The sequence below is a fragment of the Balaenoptera borealis genome (assembly GCF_965194805.1).
Source record: "Balaenoptera borealis genome assembly, chromosome: 13".
Classification (NCBI taxonomy): Eukaryota; Metazoa; Chordata; class Mammalia; order Artiodactyla; family Balaenopteridae; genus Balaenoptera; species Balaenoptera borealis.
The window spans coordinates 40,352,053-40,374,040 of NC_138870.1; the positions used below are offsets into that span (position 1 = coordinate 40,352,053).

At 36.3% G+C, this 21,988-nt stretch overlaps 1 protein-coding gene across 2 annotated transcripts in view; it reads right to left on the reverse strand.

The window, feature by feature from the left end:
• The window catches only part of RPAP3 (RNA polymerase II associated protein 3), a 41,485-nt gene that overhangs the window by 12,564 nt on the left and 6,933 nt on the right, over positions 1-21,988 (reverse strand). For both annotated transcript variants that reach the window (XM_082349407.1, XM_082349408.1), the window contains 9 exons: positions 19,998-20,120; positions 19,037-19,164; positions 15,984-16,105; positions 15,187-15,257; positions 14,052-14,177; positions 12,446-12,573; positions 1,672-1,793; positions 274-344; positions 56-157 (listed from right to left, as the gene is read on the reverse strand). In XM_082349407.1, the coding sequence (XP_082205533.1) occupies positions 56-157; positions 274-344; positions 1,672-1,793; positions 12,446-12,573; positions 14,052-14,177; positions 15,187-15,257; positions 15,984-16,105; positions 19,037-19,164; positions 19,998-20,120 (993 nt within the window). The remainder of the gene's footprint in view (positions 1-55; positions 158-273; positions 345-1,671; positions 1,794-12,445; positions 12,574-14,051; positions 14,178-15,186; positions 15,258-15,983; positions 16,106-19,036; positions 19,165-19,997; positions 20,121-21,988) is intronic.

Here is a 21,988-nt window from a genome sequence, read left to right on the forward strand (position 1 = left end):
TAATAGAACACTGATATTTAAATAGCAAGGGAAAAAATTAAAGGGCTTTACTTACAGTTGATCCAAGATGAGGTGGATTATCAATGGGTTTTATCTCGTTTTGCCTTTGAGTAGAATCAAGAAAGACATCATCCCAGTGTCCTTTCTCAATTAATTCCTTGAAAATAAATTTGTAATCATGACTATCAAAATATTCTCAAGTTAATCACGCAACAAATAAATGTGTTTATGCTTCAGAAAATAAGACCATATTTTGGTGGAAAGAATGCATACCTTTTTAATTTTGGAAAGTTCAGTCACTGCCTGCTTATTTCCAGGTTCCAGAAGTAAAACAGTTTCAAAATCTAAAATGAATTTTTAAGAAATATAATAAATTAGTGAAAATACTTTATGGAGTTCAAGAAATGATATATTTAGTTAGTAACCCCATATGTATCTCAAGAAGTTTTACTCAGGATGCTAGGAAACTGGTGGGCAATAATAAGAACTAACATTTACCAACTGCTATTCTAGTTGCTTTATATGAATTCTCATGTAACCATGACCACAACTCCACTTTACAGTGAAACAACTGAGGCCTTGATCTAGAGGTCATCTAACTTACCGAAACTCACACTGTTAACAAATGACAGGGTAATCACAAACGTAAGACAGAATCTAAGAGAATCCCAGATAATGGACTATTATTCATCCTTAAAAAGGAATCAAAGTCTGCTATATGCCACAACATGGATGAGCCTTAGAGACATGCTAAGTGAAATAAGCCAGACACGAAAGGACAACTACTGTATGATTCTACTCACATGAGGTACTAGAACAGTCAAATTCAGAGACAGAAAGTAGAATATTGATTACCAGGGGCTGGAGCAAGGGGGAATGGAGAGTTATTGTCAAATGGGTAGAATGTTCAGAATGGAATAATGAAAAGTTCTGGAGATGTGTAATGGTGATGGTTGCACAACAATGTGAATGTACTCAATGCCACGGAACTGTACACTTAAAAATGGTTAAAACAGTAAATTTTATGTTATGTCTATTTTACCATAATAAAAAAATGCATGGGCTACAGCTGAAGCCAGACTTAAACTGCCAGATTTAAATGAACATTCAAAACACAAAGGCTGAAAATCAATTATATAAGTATTGATGTGTCAAGAAGTTAGAAAACCAGCAAATTAAGCCAAAAGATAGATGAAGGAAGGAAATAAAAAGCAGAAATATGTAAAACAGAAAACACACAAGAGAAGTAAGTTGGTTCTTCAAAATGACTAACAGAATAAATACTTAAAAGATCATGAAAAAATAAGAATAACTAGTAACAAGAAAAAAAGTGGGGGCATCACTACAGTCTCATATTATCCTCTACCTCCTGGCTGCTGACTCCCTTTTCATTCCTGCCTTTTTCTTGCTTTTTTCCTTCTCACCTATAATTCGAATTTTTCATTAATTTTGGTCAGATTGTACTGTATGCTATTAAAAGATAAACAGGTCCACTATGGAAGCTGAATTCCTTCAAATCTACAAACCTATTCATGATCTAAACTGTGAAAGAAAATGTACTTCTCTAAGTTCTGTATCTTTGGACCATGGGAAGGCTATGCAAATCTCTGCTTCTATAACAGGAGTGTCAACAGGAAGAGTGAGGGCCAGGTGTTATAAAAATAGTCTTACCTTGTTTGGCCTCATTGAGCTTTCCCAAAAATGTTCTTGCAGTTCCCCTTCTGGCAAAAGCTTTAGAATATGAGCCATCTAATAAAATAGCTTGTGTGCAGTCTTTTTCAGCCTCTTCATACCTATTAAACATGATAAAATGACCAAGTAGAAAAATGTAGCTTACAGAAAACTTCATATAAACTGAGTTTCTAATATAAAAATATACATATAATTTCAATTACCAGCTCCCAAATCTGTGTTTGAGGGAAAAGACTAGTTTTTAAATTTTTTATTCTCACCAAACTTTGGAACCATCTAGTGAGGAGAGAGAAGGTATCAGATTAAGGGAAAGTCAGGAATGAGTCTGCTGGAAGGATGAAATTAATGACGATAAAATATGAGTAGAGCAGACAAAAGAACACCACTGCTGGCAGTGTACCTCCCCTACAACTCTCAGTATGTACAGGTACTATATTAAAAATTATAACTGGCATTAAATCTCCAAACTTCATTAATATTTACCCACAGTACACATCACCTAAGGAAAACAACACACACAAAACTTAGGATTCATTATATACGTGAAAGCATATCATCTAATGCTTTTCATATATTCTACTTTTCATAAATTCTACTCAGTCACGCAACCAGCAATTAATTCAGTCTGAGTACTGCTTAATGACAACAAAAAGCTAAGAAAAGCTAAAGAAAACAAACAACAGAAAAAACGTAAGACCCTCATATATATTAAAATGACATTAATGAATTATTGTGAATTTATTTGGCATAATAATGGTATTGTGGTTATGTACGAAACATCCTTTAGGGATGAAATATAATGTCTCTGATTTGCTTTACAATAATTCAGGGCGGAAAAAAGCTGAAACAAATATGACAAAAAAGGTATGGCTAGTGAAAACTAGATGATTTGGTACATAGAGTTTATTATGAAAAGTTTCATAATAAAGAATATTTTTTTAAAAAAGAATCTTCTGTGATCACATTCTTCCCAAGGCCTAAGTGAATGCCATTCTACCTTCAAAACAAGACCTAGTATGAAAAAGATTAAACACCTCTGAATTCTTTAATTCACTTTTCAGCAAGATAAAGAACATGTTTGTGTGTGTTCATGCCCATGCCCCAACCAGTATATTTTCTACTTGACTGATTATATCATTCATCCATTCAAGAAACTGCACGGTCCCCACATTTTTTACAATAAAGTCTGCACAGCACAAAGTCGGGGGCTTGCATGACACTCCAGCCTTATCTCTGCCACTGCCCCTGCATACCAGCCATCATATGGACCACCTGTCCTTTCCAGAGGTACCATGGAATTTCCCACTCCCGTGCCTTTGAACCTGCACGAGGACACTCGACCTGTTTTTTCACATCACTAATCATACTATCCCTTTAGATCTCGGTTCAGTTCAAACTCCTGTTTGAAAGAGTTGCTCTTTTCCTTGTTCCTCATTTAGTCTATAATATCTGAGAGCAGTTACTATGTAGCAGAGAAAACTTCTGATATTAACTGAATCTAAAAGACACACTAGAAAAAGATACAAATAAGAGTCACATAGGGAGACCTTCAAGATGGCGGAAGAGTAAGGCGTGGAGATCACCGTCCTCCCCACAAATACATCAGAAACACATCTACATGTGGAACAACCCCTACAGAACACCTACTGAACGCTGGCAGAAGACCTCAGACCTCCCAAAAGGCAAGAAACTCCCCACGTATCTGGCTAGAGCAAAAGAAAAAACAGAGACAAAAGAATAGGGACGGGACCTGAACCTCTGGGAGGGAGCCGTGAAGGAGGAAAAGTTTCCACACACTAGGAAGCCCCTTCACTGGTGGAGACGGGGGGTGGGCGGGGGGGGAAGCTTCGGAGCCACGGAGGAGAGCGCAGCCACAGGGGTGCGGAGGGCAAAGCAGAGAGATTCCCGCACAGAGGATCGCTGCCAACCAGCACTCACCAGCCCAAGAGGCTTGTCTGCTCACCCACCAGGGCGGGTGGGGGCTGGGAGCTGAGGCTCGGGCTTCGGAGGTCAGATCCCAGGGAGAGGACTGGGGTTGGCTGCGTGAACACAGCCTGAGGGGGCCAGTGCGCCACAGCTAGCCAGGAGGGAGACCGGGAAAAAGTCTGGACCTGCCTAAGAGGCAAGAGACCATTGTTTTGGGATGCACGAGGAGAGGAGATTAAGAGCACCACTTAAAGGAACTCCAGAGACGGGCGCAAGCCGCGGCTATCAGCGCGGACCCCAGAGACAGGCATGAGACGCTAAGGCTGCTGCTGCCGCCACCAAGAAGCCTGTGTGCAAGCACAGGTCACTATCCACACTCCCCCAGGAGCCTGTGCAGCTGCCACTGCCAAGGTCCCGCGATCCAGGGACAACTTCCCCGGGAGAACGCTCGGTGTGCCTCAGGCTGTTGCAACATCACGCTGGCCTCTGCCGCCACAGGCTCGCCCCGCATCCGTACCCTTCCCTCCCCCAGGCCTGAGTGAGCCAGAGCCCCCGAATCAGCTGCTCTTTTAACTCCATCCTGTCTGAGCAAAGAACAGACGCCCTCAAGCAACCTACACGCAGAGGCGGGGCCAAATCCAAAGCTGAAGCCCGGGAGCTGTGCGAACAAAGAGAAAGGGAAATCTCTCCCAGCAGCCTCAGGAGCAGCGGATTAGATCTCCACAATCAACCTGCTGTACCCTGCATCTGTGGAATACATGAATAGATGACGAATCATCCCAAAATTGAGGAGGTGGACTTTGGGAGCAACGATATATTTTTTTCCTTTTTCTCTTTTTGTGAGTGTGTATGTGTATGCTTCTGTGTGTGATTTTGTCTGTATAGCTTTGCTTTTACCATTTGTCCCAGGGTTCTGTCTGTCCGTTTTTTTTTTTGTATAGTTTTTAGCGTTGTTATCATTGGTGGATTTGTTTTTTGGTTTGGTTGCTCTCTTCTTTATTTCTTTTCTTTTTTTATTACTTTTTAATTTTTTTATTATAATAACTTTATTTTATTTTATTCCTTTTTTTCTCTTTCTTTCTTTTTTTCTCCCTTTTCTTCTGAGCCATGTACCTGACATGGTCTTGGTGCTCCAGCCAGGTGTCAGGCCTGTGCCTCTGAGGTGGGAGAGCCAAGTTCAGGACATTGGTCCACCAGAGACCTCTCAGATCCATGTAATACCAAACGGCGAAAGCTCTCCGAGGGATCTCCATCTCAACGCTAAGACCCAGCTCCACTCAATGCCCAGCAAGCTACAGTGCTGGAAACCCTATGCCAAACAACTAGCAAGACAGGAGCACAACCCTACCCATTAGCAGAGAGGCTGCCTAAAATCATAATAAGGCCACAGACACCCCAAAACACACCACCAGACATGGACCTGCCCACCAGAAAGACAAGATCCAGCCTCATCCACCAGAACACAGGCACTAGTGCCCTCCACCAGGAACCCTACACAACTCACTGAACCAACCTTAGCCACTTGGGGAAGACACCAAAAACAACAGGAACTACGAACCTGCAAGTCTGCGAAAAGGAGACCCCAAACACAGTAAGTTAAGCAAAATGAGAAGACGGAGAAACACACAGCAGATGAAGGAGCAAGGTAAAAACCCACCAGACCAAACAAATGAAGAGGAAATAGGCAGTCTACCTGAAAAAGAATTCAGAGTAATGATAGTAAAGATGATCTAAAATCTTGGAAATAGAATGGAGAAAATACAAGAAACTAGGGCTTCCCTGGTGGCGCAGTGGTTGAGAGTCTGCCTGCCAATGCAGGGGACACAGGTTCGAGCCCTGGTCGGGGAAGATCCCACATGCCATGGAGCAACTAGGCCCGTGAGCCACAGCTACTGAGCCTGCGCGTCTGGAGCTTGTGCTCCGCCACAAGAGAGGCCGCGACAGTGAGAGGCCCGCGCACCGTGATGAAGAGTGGCCCCCGCTCGTCGCAACTAGAGGAAGCCCTTGTATAGGAAAAAGAAAAAAAAACCCGAAGACCCAACACAGCCAAAAAAATAAATAAAATAAATAAATTAATTAATTTTTAAAAAAATACAAGAAACTTTTAACAAGGACCTAGAAGAACTAATGAGTAAACAAACAATGATGAACAACAAAATAAATGAAATTAAAAATTCTCTAAAAGGAATCAATAGCAGAAAAACTGAGGCAGAAGACCACATAAGTGACCTGGAAGATAAAATAGTGGAAATCACTACTGCAGAGCAGAATAAAGAGAAAAGAATGGAGGACAGTCTCAGAGACCTCTGGAACAACATTAAATGAACCAACATTCGAATTATAGGGGTCCCAGAAGAAAAAGAGAAAAAGAAAGGGACTGAGAAAATATTTGAAGAGATTATAGTTGAAAACTTCCCTAATATGAGAAAGGAAATAGTCAATCAAGTCCAGAAAGTGCAGAGAGTCCCATACAGGATAAATCCAAGGAGAAACATGCCAAGACACATATTAATCACAGTATCAAAAATTAAATACAAAGAAAAAATATTGAAAGCAGCAAGGGATAAACAACAAATAACATGTAAGAGAATCCCCATAAGGTTAACAGCTGATCTTTCAGCAGAAACTCTGCAAGCCAGAATGGAGTGGCAGGACATATTTAAAGCGATGAAAGGGAAAAACCTACAGCCAAGATTACTCTACCCAGCAAGGATCTCATTCAGATTCGATGGAGAAATCAAAAGCTTTACAGACAAACAAAAGCTAAGAGAATTCAGCACCACAAAACCAGCTTTACAACAAATGCTAAAGGAACTTCTCTAGGCAGAAAACACAAGAGAAGGAAAAGACCTATAATAACAAACCCAAAACAATTAAGAAAATGGTAATAGGAACATACATATTGATAATTACCTTAAATGTAAATGGATTAAATGCCCCAACCAAAAGACATAGACTGGCTGAAGGGATACAAAAACAAAACCCATATATATGCTGTCTACAAGAGACCCACTTCAGAACTAGGGACACATACAGAGTAAAAGTGAGGGGATGGAAAAAAGATATTCCATGCAAATGGAAATCAAAAGAAAGCTGGAGTAGCAATTCTCATATCAGACAAAATAGACTTTAAAATAAAGACTATTACAAGAGACAAAGAAGGACACTATATAATGATCAAGGGATCAATCCAAGAAGAAGATATAACAATTGTAAGTATTTATGCATCCAACATAGGAGTACCGCAATACACAAGGCAAATGCTAACAGCCATAAAAGGGGAAATCGACAGTAACACAATCATAGTAGGGGACTTTAACACCCCACTTTCACCAATGGACAGATCATCCAAAATGAAAATAAATAAGGAAACACAAGCTTTAAATGATACATTAAACAAGATGGGCTTAATTGATATTTATAGGACATTCCATCCAAAAACAACAGAATACACTTTCTTCTCAAGTGCTCATGGAACATTCTCCAGGACAGATCATATCTTGGGTCACAAATCAACTCTTGATGAATTTAAGAAAACTGAAATCGCGCCAAGTATGTTTTCCAACCACAACGCTATGAGACTAGATATCAATTACAGGAAAAAATCTGTAAAAAATACAAACACATGGAGGCTAAACAATACATTACTTAATAACCAAGAGATCACTGAAGAAAGCAAAGAGGAAATCAAAAAATACCTAGAAACAAATGACAATGAAAACACGATGACCCAAAACCAATGGGATGCAGCAAAAGCAGTTCTAAGAGGGAAGTATATAGCAATACAATCCTACCTCAAGAAACAAGAAACATCTCAAATAAACAACCTAATCTTACACCTAAAGCAATTAGAGAAAGAAAAACAAAAAAAACCCAAAGTTAACAAGAGGAAAGAAATCATAAAGATCAGATCAGAAATAAATGAAAAAGAAATGAAGGAAACAACAGCAAAGATCAATAAAACTAAAAGCTGGTTCTTTGAGAAGATATATAAAATTGATAAACCATTAGCCAGAGCTCAGTGCTTTGTGACCAGCTAGAAGGATGGGATAGGGAGGGTGGGAGGGAGGGAGACGCAAGAGGGAAGAGATATGGGGATATATGTATATGTATAACTGATTCACTTTGTTATAAAGCAGAAACTAACACACCACTGTAGAGCAATTATACTCCAATAAAAATGTTAAAAAATAAATAAATTAAAAAAATAAAATTGAAAAAAAAGAAATGAAAAGGGAGAAGTAACAACTGACACTGCAGAAACACAAAGGATCATGAGAGATTACTACAAGCAACTATAGGCCAATAAAATGGACAACCTGGAAGAAATGAACAAATTCTTAGAAAGGCACAACCTTCCAAGACTGAACCAGGAAGAAATAGAAAATATAAACAGACCAAAAACAAGCACTGAAATTGAGACTGTGATTAAAAATCTTCCAACAAACAAAAGCCCAGGACCAGATGACTTCACAGGCGAATTCTATCAAACATTTAGAGAAGAGCTAACACCTATCCTTCTCAAACTCTTCCAGACAAAACCAGACAAAGATGTCTCAAAGAAAGAAAACTATAGACCAATATCACTGATGAACATAGATGCAAAAATCCTCAACAAAATACTAGCAAACAGAATCCAACAGCACATTAAAAGGATCATACACCATGATCAAGTGGGGTTTATCCTAGGAATGCAAGGATTCTTCAATGTATGCAAATCAATCAATGTGAAACACCATATTAACAAACTGAAGAATAAAAGCCATATGATCATCTCAATAGATGCAGAAAAAGCTTTCAACACAATTCAACACCCACTTATGATAAAAACCCTCCAGAAAGTAGGCATAGAGGGAACTTATCTCAACATAATAAAGACCATATATGACAAACCCACAGCCAACATTGTTCTCAATGGTGAAAAACTGAAACCATTTCCACTAAGATCAGTAACAAGGCAAGGTTGCCCACTCTCGCCACTATTATTCAACATAGTTTTGGAATTTTTAGCCACAGCAGTCAGAGAAGAAAAAGAAATAAAAGGAATCCAAATCAGAAAAGAAGAAGTAAAGCTGTCACTGTTTGCAGATGACATGACACTATACATAGAGAATCCTAAAGATGCTACCAGAAAACTACTAGAGCTAATCAATGAATTTGATAAAGTAGCAGGATACAAAATTAATGCACAGAAATCTCTTGCATTCCTATACACTAATGATGAAAAATCAGAAAGAGAAATTAAGGAAACACTCCCACTGACCACTGCAACAAAAAGAATAAAATACCTAGGAATACACCTACCTAAGGAGACAAAAGACCTGTATGCAGAAAACTATAAGACACTGATGAAAGAAAATAAAGATACAAACAGATGGAGAGATATACCATGTTCTTGGATTGGAAGAATCAACACTGTGAAAATGACTATACTACCCAAAGCAATCTACAGATTCAATGCAATCCCTATCAAACTACCAATGGCATTTTTCACAGAACTAAAACAAAAAATTTCACAATTTGTATGCAAACACAAAAGACCCCGAATAGCCAAAGCAATCTTGAGAAAGAAAAACGGAGCTGGAGGAATAAGGCTCCCTGACTTCAGACTATACTACAAAGCTACAGTAATCAAGACAGTATGCTACTTGTACAAAAAAAGAAATATAGATCAATGGAACAGGATAGAAAGCCCAGAGATAAACCCACGCACATATGGTCACCTTATCTTTGATAAAGGAGACAAGAATATACAATGGAGAAATGACAGCCTCTTCAATAAGTGGTGCTGGGAAAACTGGACAGCTACATGTAAAAGAATGAAATTAGAACACTCCCTAACACCATACACACAAATAAACTCAAAATGGATTAAAGACCTAAATGTAAGGCAGACACTATAAAACTCTTAGAGGAAAACATAGGCAGAACACTCTGACATAAATCACAGCAAGATCCTTTCTGACCCACCTCCTAGAGAAATGGAAATAAAAACAAAAATAAACAAATGGGACCTAATGAAACTTTAAAGCTTTTGCACAGCAAAGCAAACCATAAACAAGACGAAAAGACAACCCTCAGAATGGGAGAAAATATTTGCAAATGAAGCAACTGACAAAGGATTAATCTCCAAAATATACAAGCAGCTCATGCAGCGCAATATCAAAAAAACAAACAACCCAATCCAAAAATGGGTAGAAGACCTAAATAGACATTTCTCCAAAGAAGATATACAGATTGCCAACAAACACATGAATGCTCAACATCATTAATCATTAGAGAAATGCAAATCAAAACTACAATGAGATATCATCTCACACCGGTCAGAATGGCCATCATCAAAAAATCTAGAAACAATAAATGCTGGAGAGGGTGTGGAGAAAAGGGAACCCTCTTGCACTGTTGGTGGGAATGTAAATTGATACTGCCACTATGGAGAACAGTATGGAGGTTCCTTAAAAAACTAAAAATAGAACTACCATACGACCCAGCAATCCCACTACTGGGCATATACCCTGAGAAAACCATAATTCAAAAAGAGTCATGTACCACAGTATTCATTGCAGCTCTAATTACAATAGCCAGGACATGGAAGCAACCTAAGTGTCCATCGACAGATGAATGGGTAAAGAAGATGTGGCACATACATACAATGGAATACTACTCAGCCATAAAAAGAAACTAAACTGAGTTATTTGTAGTGAGGTGGATGGACCTAGAGTCTGTCATACAGAGTGAAGTAAGTCAGAAAGAGAAAAACAAATACTGTATGCTAATACATATATATGGAATCTAAAAAAAAAAAATGGTTATGAAAAACATAGGGGCAGGACAGGAATAAAGACGCAGATGTAGACAATGGACCTGAGGACACCGGGAGGGGGAAGGGTAAGCTGGGACGAAGTGAGAAGTGGTATGGACTTATATATACTACCAAATGTAAAACAGATAGCTAGTGGGAAACAGCTGCATAGCACAGGGAGATTAGCTCGGTGCTTTGTGACCACCTAGAGGGGTGGGATAGGGAGGATGGGAGGGAGACGCAAGAGGGAGGAGATAAGGGGATATATGTATATGTATAGCTGCTTCACTTTGTTATAAGGCAGAAACTAACGCACCATTGTAAAGCAATTATACTAAAGATGTTTTAAAAAGTCACATAATAGTTCTTTCAAATTAAAAAATACTGTTAACTTGTCATAATATACTTATGTGGTTATCAACTAAAGCAATAAAACACAATAAATTAGAGCTCTCATAAATGCAAATATAATCACCTATTAGAAGGTATTATTCTTGGCAGTAGTCAAAACTAAAAATGTAGGCCTTACAATTTTTAAATCATGTGCAATTCTGGAATAGCAAAATTCTAAATTTTCCTAAGTTAGTAAGATATGCAATGATCTTTACTCTGACTAATCAAAATAATACACTTCTAATGTGTCTATTAGTTTCAATGAGGTTAAATATACAATCAAAATTTTCTTCTGTGATAGAGGTTCCTAGCCTGAGATCCTGTGAGAGATCTGAAAACTTGGATGGGAAAAATACTGTATCCTTATTTTCATTAACTTTTAAATGAAATGCAGCTTTCCTTTCAATTACAACTGTAGATAACAAACCACAGTAGTAAAAACAGTACCTATGACTTTGTCACCAGTAAAAATCAGTTATTTTCATATCACATTACATTTGTTACAGATATCTTTGAGATACCACAACTATTTCAGGAATACAGTGGTAGTTTAACCTGTTGTTTGTTTGCATGTGATCATAGTACCCGTTTATAAATGCTCCTACGACACAGCTGGCCAACTACCAGGCAACTCTGTCCCTAGCAGTCACTCAGATGCCAAAGAATGAAGCCATATGTTATCACACTGGTATAATGTAATCATCTGTGCTGCTTTCTGGGCATTCCCTAGACATACTGGTTGATCAATATGTGGAAGATGTGTCAAAGAACACCCCCAAATTCTAGTGGCTTTACTCAAACTTTCACAACAATATGTCTTTAACACATTTTTTAACTTTAACTTGCCTGTATTTTTTATTTTTAAATTGCCTGCATTTTAAACATAGTTTCTCATTTTGTACTATGTTAAGTTTTAAAAGTATGTATACCAATGTATCACAAATTTTAATATTTTTAAAACTCTATTTCAATATAGTTGATTTCCTATGTAATCCTAAATGTATAATTATGCAGTTAAAAATATTATCTTGAGAAAGGTGCACCATGCAGCCAAAGTGGTCTATGGCACCAAAAATGTTTAGAATCCTTACTTATAATATTTATAGGATTTTTTAATTCTGTAACTAGTGTGTAAAGTATTATTACAACAGATTCAAAGACATAGTTTCTGTCATCAGATATTATCCTGCTGACTGTCCAACATGGAGCCCTTGAGTGCATCGAGAAATATGTGGTTAGTATCACAGGACCAAGTTTTAGTTGTATATGTAATCAATCAGCAGTTTCAATGACAGCAATTCCCTTTTGTTATATATGTATACACTTCTAGATAAGATTCTGCCCAAAGGGTTCTGAGGTTAAAAATAACTTTCAAATCACTAATTCAGAATAACATAAAGAAATTAAAGAAGTGTTAAACTGTGTAATGCCAGAGCATTAAAACTGGAAAAATATTTTAGAGCTAACTTTTACTGAATATGTACTATGACACACACACACACTCTCTCTCTCTCTAACTTTAATGCTTAGGAGTAAATGAATTAAATTTAAATTTATTATTTAGCTAATATGCCAATTTATGGTAAATTTCATTTTTCATCTTGAAAAGAATTAAAAGTAACCAGTACTTACTTCTGAATCTTCAGATAGGCCATTGCTCTGTTAGCTGGAAGAAGGGCATTAGCGCCATCTGCTGCTATCCCTCGAGTATAGCATTCAATTGCTCTTTCATATTTCCCCTCTTTGAAAAATGCATTCCCCTATCATTTTGGAAAGAAGCATGGAGAAGAATTAAAAAAGAAAATGCAAAAAAAAAAAAATTATTTGAATTCAAATCTTTAGCAACACTGCAAGTATACCCATCATTATATCAGTAATTAAACTATATTTTAATTGCTAAAAATCCATGATACATGTTTTAGAATCTGTTAGTTTGGATTGCTTTTATATTGGCGTTAATCTCTTTTCAGTACTAAAAGAAAAAAGTATGCTACTATATTACCTTGCAGCATTAACCATTATTTTATTAATTAAAGATTGGACAAAGCTTAAATTAAAAACACATTTTAATAAATATAGGCCCAGGGGCTTCCCTGGTGGCACAGTGGTTAAGAATCCACCTGCCAATGCAGGGGACAAGGGTTCAAGCCCTGGTCTGGGAAGATCCCACATGCCGTGGAGCAACTAAGCCCAGGTGCCACAACTACCGAGCCTGCACTCTAGAGCCCGTGAGCCACAACTACTGAAGCCTGTGCGCCACAACTACTGAAGCCCGTGTGCCTAGAGCCCATGCTCCGCAACAAGAGAAACCACCACAATGAGAAGCCCGCGCACCGCAACGCAGAGTAGCTGCCGCTCGTGGCAACTACAGAAAGCCCGCACGCAGCAACGAAGACCCAACATAGCCAAAAAATAAATAAGTAAATAGAATTTTATAAATAAATAAATAAATATAGGCCCGAATATTACACTCTTTAGTTATATTAGAATCTGTACAGGGAATTCCCTGGTGGTCCAGTGGTTAGGACTCCACGCTCTCACTGCTGAGGGCCCTGGTTCGAACCCTGGTCAGGGAACTAAGATCCCACAAGCCACAAGGCACAGCCATAAAAAATAGAATCTGTACAAAAGAATTTCAAAACTCAAATAATTTTTGTGAAAGAACAGAGTACCAGACTGTATACCTCACTCTCCAGTAACATTAATATGCCTAAACATAGAATAAGTTAAACTGTATTGGAATGTGTATACTAGATTTCACTGTAACATTTATTTATAATCAGAATCAGATATATTACAATCAATAATCATTCCATAAGTATTTATTAGGAATCTTTTGTGGGTCCATGAAAGGCTATAATATGTTAAATTAAATCTCAACTCAGGATTTCTAAAGAAATTTTGATCAGAAATAGTTCAGTGGGAATTAATGAAAAATAAGTAAGAATGAATTGTAATTTATTTGTATGTTAAATTTATAACCACTATATGTAAATATATGTTAAAATGCTCAAAAATAATTTGTTTCCTAAACTTAAATACTTTTAAAATTATGTATTAAGTCATCAATTACTCAAAGTTTTAATTAGTAGGCCCCAGAAGTTTTAGTATATTTAAGTTTCAGTTTCTACTGAAGAAGAATTTTAATATAATATTAGGAAAGACAGAAACTTAACTGATACACAAAAAGCTAAGAGTAAGCTCAGAGAAACATATATTTGTTGGAATCCTGTATTACCCGATCTTTCTCTGAAATGGCCTGCTGTTTATTCTGTTGCTCTTCAATTTGTTTTTTCTCTCCTTCAGCTGACTTAATCATTGTATCAGCTTCCTCTGGATATGAGTTTTCTTTGGAAGTTAAAGCCTAGGAGACATAGCAGTCAGCTAAAATAAAACAAGTAATGGAAGACGCATACATATTTGACTTTAAAACAATAAATTATTCAAATATATTAGAATTCCTGCCACATTTCAAATAATTAATATTTATGCCAATTCAAAATCTTTCTACTTACTAAAATAAAAAGCAAAGAAATTTAATGTGCATCTTATTCCAAATAAGTAATATTCACTAAAGACAGTTGTTCATTTATTTATTCAACAAATATTTACTGAATTTCCACACTGTTCTAGGAACAATTTTCAAAAATAAAGAAGGTAATTGAGACCACATCACCAAATTTCTCAAATTTAATATTCATAGTCATTATTTGACCTAGGACAAAACACAAAAATATACAATACAGTTCACAATTATAATCAAGTTGATATATTTACCAACAGATTTTATGTGCAATAAGTAACGGCAATATTTAAAGGCAGACTTTCCCCAATCATTGTCACTTTTTTATCAAAGTTTCAACAGATGGCAAAATAATTATAACTGATTCAACAGCAAAGTAAAAGGAATATGTAACTGTTCAGTATCATTTGACAGCAAATTTTACATTTAAGTATCTATTTTCTTACTGTTAAAAAATTAGTATTATTTTTGCTATATAGACCATAAAGATGGAGCAAGTTTAAAACTATACGAAATCAAAGAAATATGCAAAAGTACAAAAATCAAAGCACAAGCCAGATAAGAAAAATCAGTGAGATAAAGAAAAATGATTCTGACATCTAGGAAAAAGTGAAGCAGCAGTAGTTCTAAATATCTCAGACAACTTTTTAAGATAATAACTAATTAAGAATCTTTAAATACCATTATACCACCTCTAGCTTACAAATTTGTTTAGTAAAAAACTCTATAGTACAAAGAATTAAAAGTAGAAAAATGTCTATGTTACGTAGTACAAAGTCTATGCAAAAACCTTTACTTTACCAAATAAAAGTAATAAGTAACATACTTAATTTAAATAACTATAGTTTACCTGATTAATTTTCCTGAGTTCATTTGTAGCTTCAAAGTTATTGGGTTCCAGTTCTAATACTTTTTCATAATCTGAGTAAAACAGAAGATAAAGAATATTTGAAAGATATATGAGATTAAAAAACCTGTATAGAACAACAATCATTTGCTTACATGTGACAAATAGGTAACTATCCTATAGCAAAATTAAGAGGAACTAAGAAACACTAACATTATGCCACTGGACTTCCTCTATTCCCCCAGGACAGACAAAACCCTGACAGAATCCTTGTGACAGATCACCTTCTTCTACCAGCCCCAGGAAGAATACTTGCTATCATAGTTATACTTCATAAAACCAAGAAGGAGCACAATCTTTCAGACATCAGCTTCATTCAGATTTTGTGATTTGTACTATGCAAACCTATTTTATGGAATAATGGAAGGCTTAGAATTTACAAATAAAAATGTGTTAAGGCTTTACATGCATTACCTCTAGCCTCACAATAGCCAACAAGATGTTTTAATCCCTATTTTACAGATGAGAAATTGAAAATCAGAGAAGATACATAACCTTCCCCTGGTCACACAGCTCATGGTCAAATGAGAATTTGAACCAAAGTCTAATTGGTGGCAAATAACATGCTCTTTTCCCAAAATATCAAGACACGTTTTAAGTTTCAAAAATGAGTTTTATTCAATAATAGACAGATCTCTAAAGGTAGTAACTGTGATTCTCTATTATTCTTCGTATAGCATCAGTTAAATTAAAATTTTCAATAATTTTTTAGATAATGATGACTTGGAAAATATTAATACCTTTTTTGGCATCCTCTAATTTTTGCAAAGCAAATCGAGCAGCACCTCGTCTTGCATAAGCCTTTGTATAACTTCTATTCAAGGCAACTGCTAAATTACAATCAGACTCAGCAACAGCAAATCTACAATTTAGAAAAATAAAGTTAATAAAAATCATCTGTTAAACCAAAACTTCAAAAAATTTGTTTCTGAAATCTCTGAAAAGGGAATTTACTTCCCCATTGAAAGCATGTTTCCCATCTCCTTTTACTGAAGCCCACTGAAATCAATAATTCCTGATGGTGAGACGTGAGCAGTACTCCCTTTAAAGCAAAGAACAAAAATGCCCACTATCACTGCTTTTTCTCAGTACTGTGCTAGAGGTCTTGGCCAATGTAGTTCCGTAAGAAAGAAACAACAGCCAAAAGAACTGGAAAGGAAGGAACAAAACTGACATTCTCAGATGATATGATGGTCTACCAAGAAAACTCAAAACAATCTAGAGACATTGTTAGAAATAATGAAAGTTTAGCAAGGTGGCTACTCTATTAGAAATCAGCAACAAAAAACTAATAAATCTAACAAAAGATGTACAAGATCCATATGCAGAAAATTACAAGACTGTCTTCAAAGACATCAAAGAAATAGAGCAATTTCACATTCATCTATAATAAGACACAAAAACACAACAATATCATTCTCTCCAAACTGATGTATAAATCCAATGCAATTGTAATCAAAATTTTTCAAGGAATTTGACAAGATGATTCTAAAATTTATACTGATAAGTAAAAGTTCAAAAATACCCAACATTCCTAGAGAATAATAAGGTAGGAGAATGCCCTATACCAAATACCAAGACTTATTATAATTATAATGCTATAATAATTAAAGACAGTGTGGAATGGTTATAGTAATGGGCAACAGATCAATGTAAAGAATAGAGAGAAGAAAAAGAGATCCGTGCAAACTTGACATATGACAACAGTGGAATTGCAGATCCATGGGGAAAGCATGGATATTCAACAAATAGATCTGAAACAACTGGGATATTCATGTGAAAAGATATGAAATTGGAATTCTACCTTCAGCATATATAAAAAGACAAGTGTGAAAAGTAAAACTTTTACGAGTAAACATAGGAGACTGTTATGAACTCAGGGAAGGAAACTACTTTAACAAATCATATTTTTCAAAGTGCCAACATTTTACAAAAATCAATAAATGAAACACATTAAAATTAAAAATTTCTGGGACTTCCCTGGTGGTCCGTGGTTGAGACTCTGAGCTCCCGACGCAGGGGGCACAGGTTCAATCTCTGGTTGGGGAACTAAGATCCCACATGCCACGTGGTGGGGTCGAAAAAATAATAATAATAATAAAATATATTTTTTAAAAATAAAATAAAATTAAAAATTTCTGCTCACCAAGACTCCATAAAAAAAGGAAGATCAGCTACAAATTGAGAGAAGATAATTATTATAAACACTAAAGAATTAGTATCTAGAATAAAGAACTCTTAAAAATCAACAGCAAAACAGCCTAACAGAAAAATGGTCAAAAGATAAAACAGACATTTCACAGAAGAAAAAAAAATAAGTGGTGAATAAACATATGAGAAGATGCTCAACCTCATTAGAAATTGGGGAAATGCAAGTTAAGGCCACAGTGAATTACCATTTTACACCCCCTAGACTGAAAACAATTCAGAAGCCCAATTATACCCATGTTGGTAAAGATACGGAACATTCATTCTTATACAATGCTAATGGGAATGTTACAACTACCCTTGTAGCAACTGGTCACCACCATTTAAAGTTGAACCTGTGCACATCCTATGACCCAGCACCAAGAAACAGGTACAAGAGTGTTCACAGTATCACTGTTGTTAAATAAGAAAGGGAAGGAGGGTGGAAGGCAGGGAAAGAAAGCGGGGAGAAGAAAAGGAAAGAGAGGAAGAAAGGAACAAACCAACAATCCAGCAACCGGAGAATGGATACATAATGGTATATTACTAAAAAGGAACTGCATATAACAGTGAAAATGAGAGATCTACAGCTATATGCAAAATACGAACAAATCTTAGAAAGATACTATTCAGAGAAATAGACAAGCCACAGAAGACTACATCCGGTATGAAATACTTTTAAAGCTCAAAAATAAGCAATGTTATGCAATATATTATTTAAAGATACATACATATATAATGAACTTTTTTTTTTTAAAATCAAAAGAATGATATACAACTCAAGATAGTGGTTTACAGGGAGGGACAAGAGTCAGGATATGGAAAAGAATATCAAAGGTAGCTTCAAAAATAATGTTCTGGTTCTTAAGCTGGGTGGCAGGTTCATGCAGGTTTATTTAAAATTATTCTTCATCACTTACACAGTGTAGATATCAAATATTATAAAATATAAATAGTCCCCTAATTTGTCAGGATATGAATAGCACGAGTTTCAAAGATCTAAAAATATGCTATTTAAAACAGTAAAAATTCAGACACCAATATAGTTCGTATTTCCAAATAATTAAAACAGTAAGAATGTCCTCCTTGATGGTATTTGTCTTTTTAAAATTTCTTATGATAGGTCAGTTCCCTGCTTAGGATTAAGACCATACACATTTATGTTCTTCAACATTAAGTATTTATTTAAAGGGTATGACTTAAACAAATGTTGAAACATATTTTAAGTTTACCATAATAAAAGTTCTCTGTGTTTAATAGTGGATACATAATTTTTCAAAATAATGGAGCAAAATTAATTTATAAAACATTTTTACCCAGCTAACTTTTTTTTCGTCTGTGAATTAGGTAAAGAGCATCATTACTCAACTTTTAGAGGAGGAACACCTCAGTAAAGTGAGCTACGGGAGCATGGTTTGAGCACCTGAATGTTTAAAATGGCTTAAGTAAAAGAACTCAATAAAAGGGAGTGAGTTATAAAAATTTATAGTTGAAAAGAAATGTAAAACTTTTTCAAGCATTCCCACACATTTTATCACGAAAGATTTTTTTTTTAAAGTCTCCACATACACATAAAATATTCACACACATTATGGAAACGCCTTACTTCTTCAGTCTAAAGTACGCCGACGCTCTGTTTGTTGGCAACACGGGATTATACGGATCAGCGCCCATGCCTTTGGTGTAGCATTCAATCGCTTCATCATATTTTCCTTGTTTGAAGTATTTATTGCCCTGAAAAAGCATACAAGTCAGATATATACTGGCACAGAATTCCAGAGCCATTTTCTTTCATTATTATCCATCTCTTCCTTATCTCATTAGCCATGTGATCAAGGCTCACAGGAAAGGCAAGGGAATTAAGCAAAGTGGTCTTTTTACAAGTGCTAAAATTCACTATATAGTCATAGTTTGGTCACAATCCAAGAGCCCTGGCAGAAAAATGAGTAAAATACCTAGCATTATATACTTTTTATTGACAATAAGAACCCACAGAAATGTAACAAAAGAAAGGCATAAAGATAAATTTTAATCTGAAAGAGTGCCACCTCTTTGAAAAGCAATATAGCCAGTTTTACAATAATGAGGCATTCCTCAGGGAGATGTTGAATGTTCCAAAAAGCAACCAAAGATGGTCTGTGATATGGAGGAGTGGGATATAATGTCCATGTCAAGAATCACACGCTGATTTGATTAGTACTTTAGTCTACTACTTAAAGCCCTGGAATAACTCTCTGTATGCTCCAAGCACTTTACATATAATAATTCATTTAATAACACAACCACCCATTGAGGTTTAGTAATAATATTAATCTTATTTTACAGCTGAGAAAACTGAGTACATACAGGCAATTTAAAGAACTTGTCACAGGATTTGAACCTAGATAATCTGGTTTCAGAGCACATACTCCTAACCACTACGCTATACTGCCTCCTGATAGGGATATAGCCAATAACAGCTTAAAGTCTGAACACCCCCTAAATTATGCTGTAGAAATCTTGGTATGGACATGATTTCCTACATATCCTGCTTACTTGAAGGAACCAACAGCTAACCTAAAGAGTACCTTTTCTTTTAGAGCAAGAGCCTTTTGTGAATCTACGTGAATCCCATCTTCTTCTGACTCCGATTCTTGAGACACAGAATCATGGGTACTCTCTTCTTTGTCAAGCTCATCAAGGATACTGTCCTGAAATCAAAAGTAGGGAAACAGTGTTCATAATTACATGACCATTAAAAAAAGAAGATAAACTCCGCCCCCCCAAAAAGAACATTCAAAAGAACATTAAGTTGTTACAATCTAAGGACCTAAAGGCCTACAAAAGCAACTCAAATAACCTCTCATTCTTAAGATTAAATCCAGAGAAAAGGGTATTCTTGCTTAGAAAACCAAGATCCAAACCACTTAGAGAATCTGACTTTGAATTCATAAAGTAAGCTAAGTCAATAGAGTCTAAAAATCACCCCTAAATCACAAACTATTAGCAGCGAAGTATTATTCCTTTACATAAGAGAAGTTTGCAAATAACCCCAAATCTATGTAATTGCATCCAACAGCAGAGAAAGGTTTTATCTAAAAACTTTTCTCTCTTATTTTTAAAACAAAAACTGCTTGTAGAGCACAATTAACTCCTGATTCTCACAGCAACCTATGAGGTAGATATAATTACCCATGTGTTTCACTTGAAGGAACTGACAAATAGAAGTTAGTTAACTCACTCAAGGTCACTCAGCTAGTAAGTGGCCAAATGAGGATCTGAACCCAGGCAGTGTGCCTCCTCCAGAGGGCTCTCAATGACTATATTATACTGTTTCTCAGTGTATTGCGAAATATAGCTGACTCTACCAAAGAAAATACATAACATGCTGGTCCAGCAATTCCCAATCTCTTTTGACTCACACATTCCTTTCACGGTAACGAATCATTTCATGGACCCCATCAGTATTTTTTTAATCATTTTTTTTAGCACATATAATAAAAGAATGATTTTTAGTAAGAGACTTTTCTTTTTTCTTTTTTTTTCCCACACCACTTGGCTCACGAGATCTCAGTTCCCCAGCCAGGGACTGAACCTGGGCCACGGCAGTGAAAGCCCAGAATTGTAATCACTAGGCCACCAGGGAACTCCCTAGTAAGAGATTTTAAACCAGTAACCATTAAAGAGTTAATTAAAACTCATGTAAACAGGGCTTCCCTGGTGGTGCAGTGGTTAAGAACCCACCTGCCAATGCAGAGGACACGGCTTCAAGCCCTGGTCCGGAAAGATCCCACGTGCTGCGGAGCGACTAAGCCCATGAGCCACAACTACTGAGCCTGCGCTCTAGAGCCCGTGCTCTGCAACAAGAGAAGCCACCGCATTGAGAAGCCCGCACACTGCAACGAAGAGTAGCACACCCTTTTGACACAACTAGAGAAAGCCCGTGCGCAACAACGAAGACCCAATGCGGCCAAAAATAAGTAAAATAAAATAAATAAATTTATTTTTTAAAAAAACTCATGTAAACAAAAACTTAATTATTATATAAACAAAATCCTTTCTGTATTTAACAATATACTATTTTAAATAATTTATGTAGGAAAAAAATTGTTGATAAATTAAAAAACAAAATAAGACCTATGCTTAGTTTCATTGAATGAACATTCAAAGATGGACTGAAATTTAGCTATGTGTTTTAGCATGAAGATTCTAGAACTTCCACCAGCCTACCAAGATTAAAGCCAAGACCGTCCAACCCTGTTACGCAGACATGTGTAGAAAACTAACAGCAGCAGAACGCCAAAGCCGCTGCTCAGGTCTGAACTAGAATGGAACAACCATGACTGCACTGGCCACACAAAGCAGGAGGTTCAATCAATATCTGTTGAATGAATAAATGACTGTAGACAGCAACTCTCTAAGAAATCATCTGACATGATGCCTTTTAGGAAAGGGCACTATAAGAAGATGCCAATTCATGAAAAGGAAAAGGTTACATAGAAGGGGGTAAAGTTACAAAAAATGAAAGCAGACTAAATAATACTCAGCAGAGAATAAATCACATGTTCAGAAAGTATCA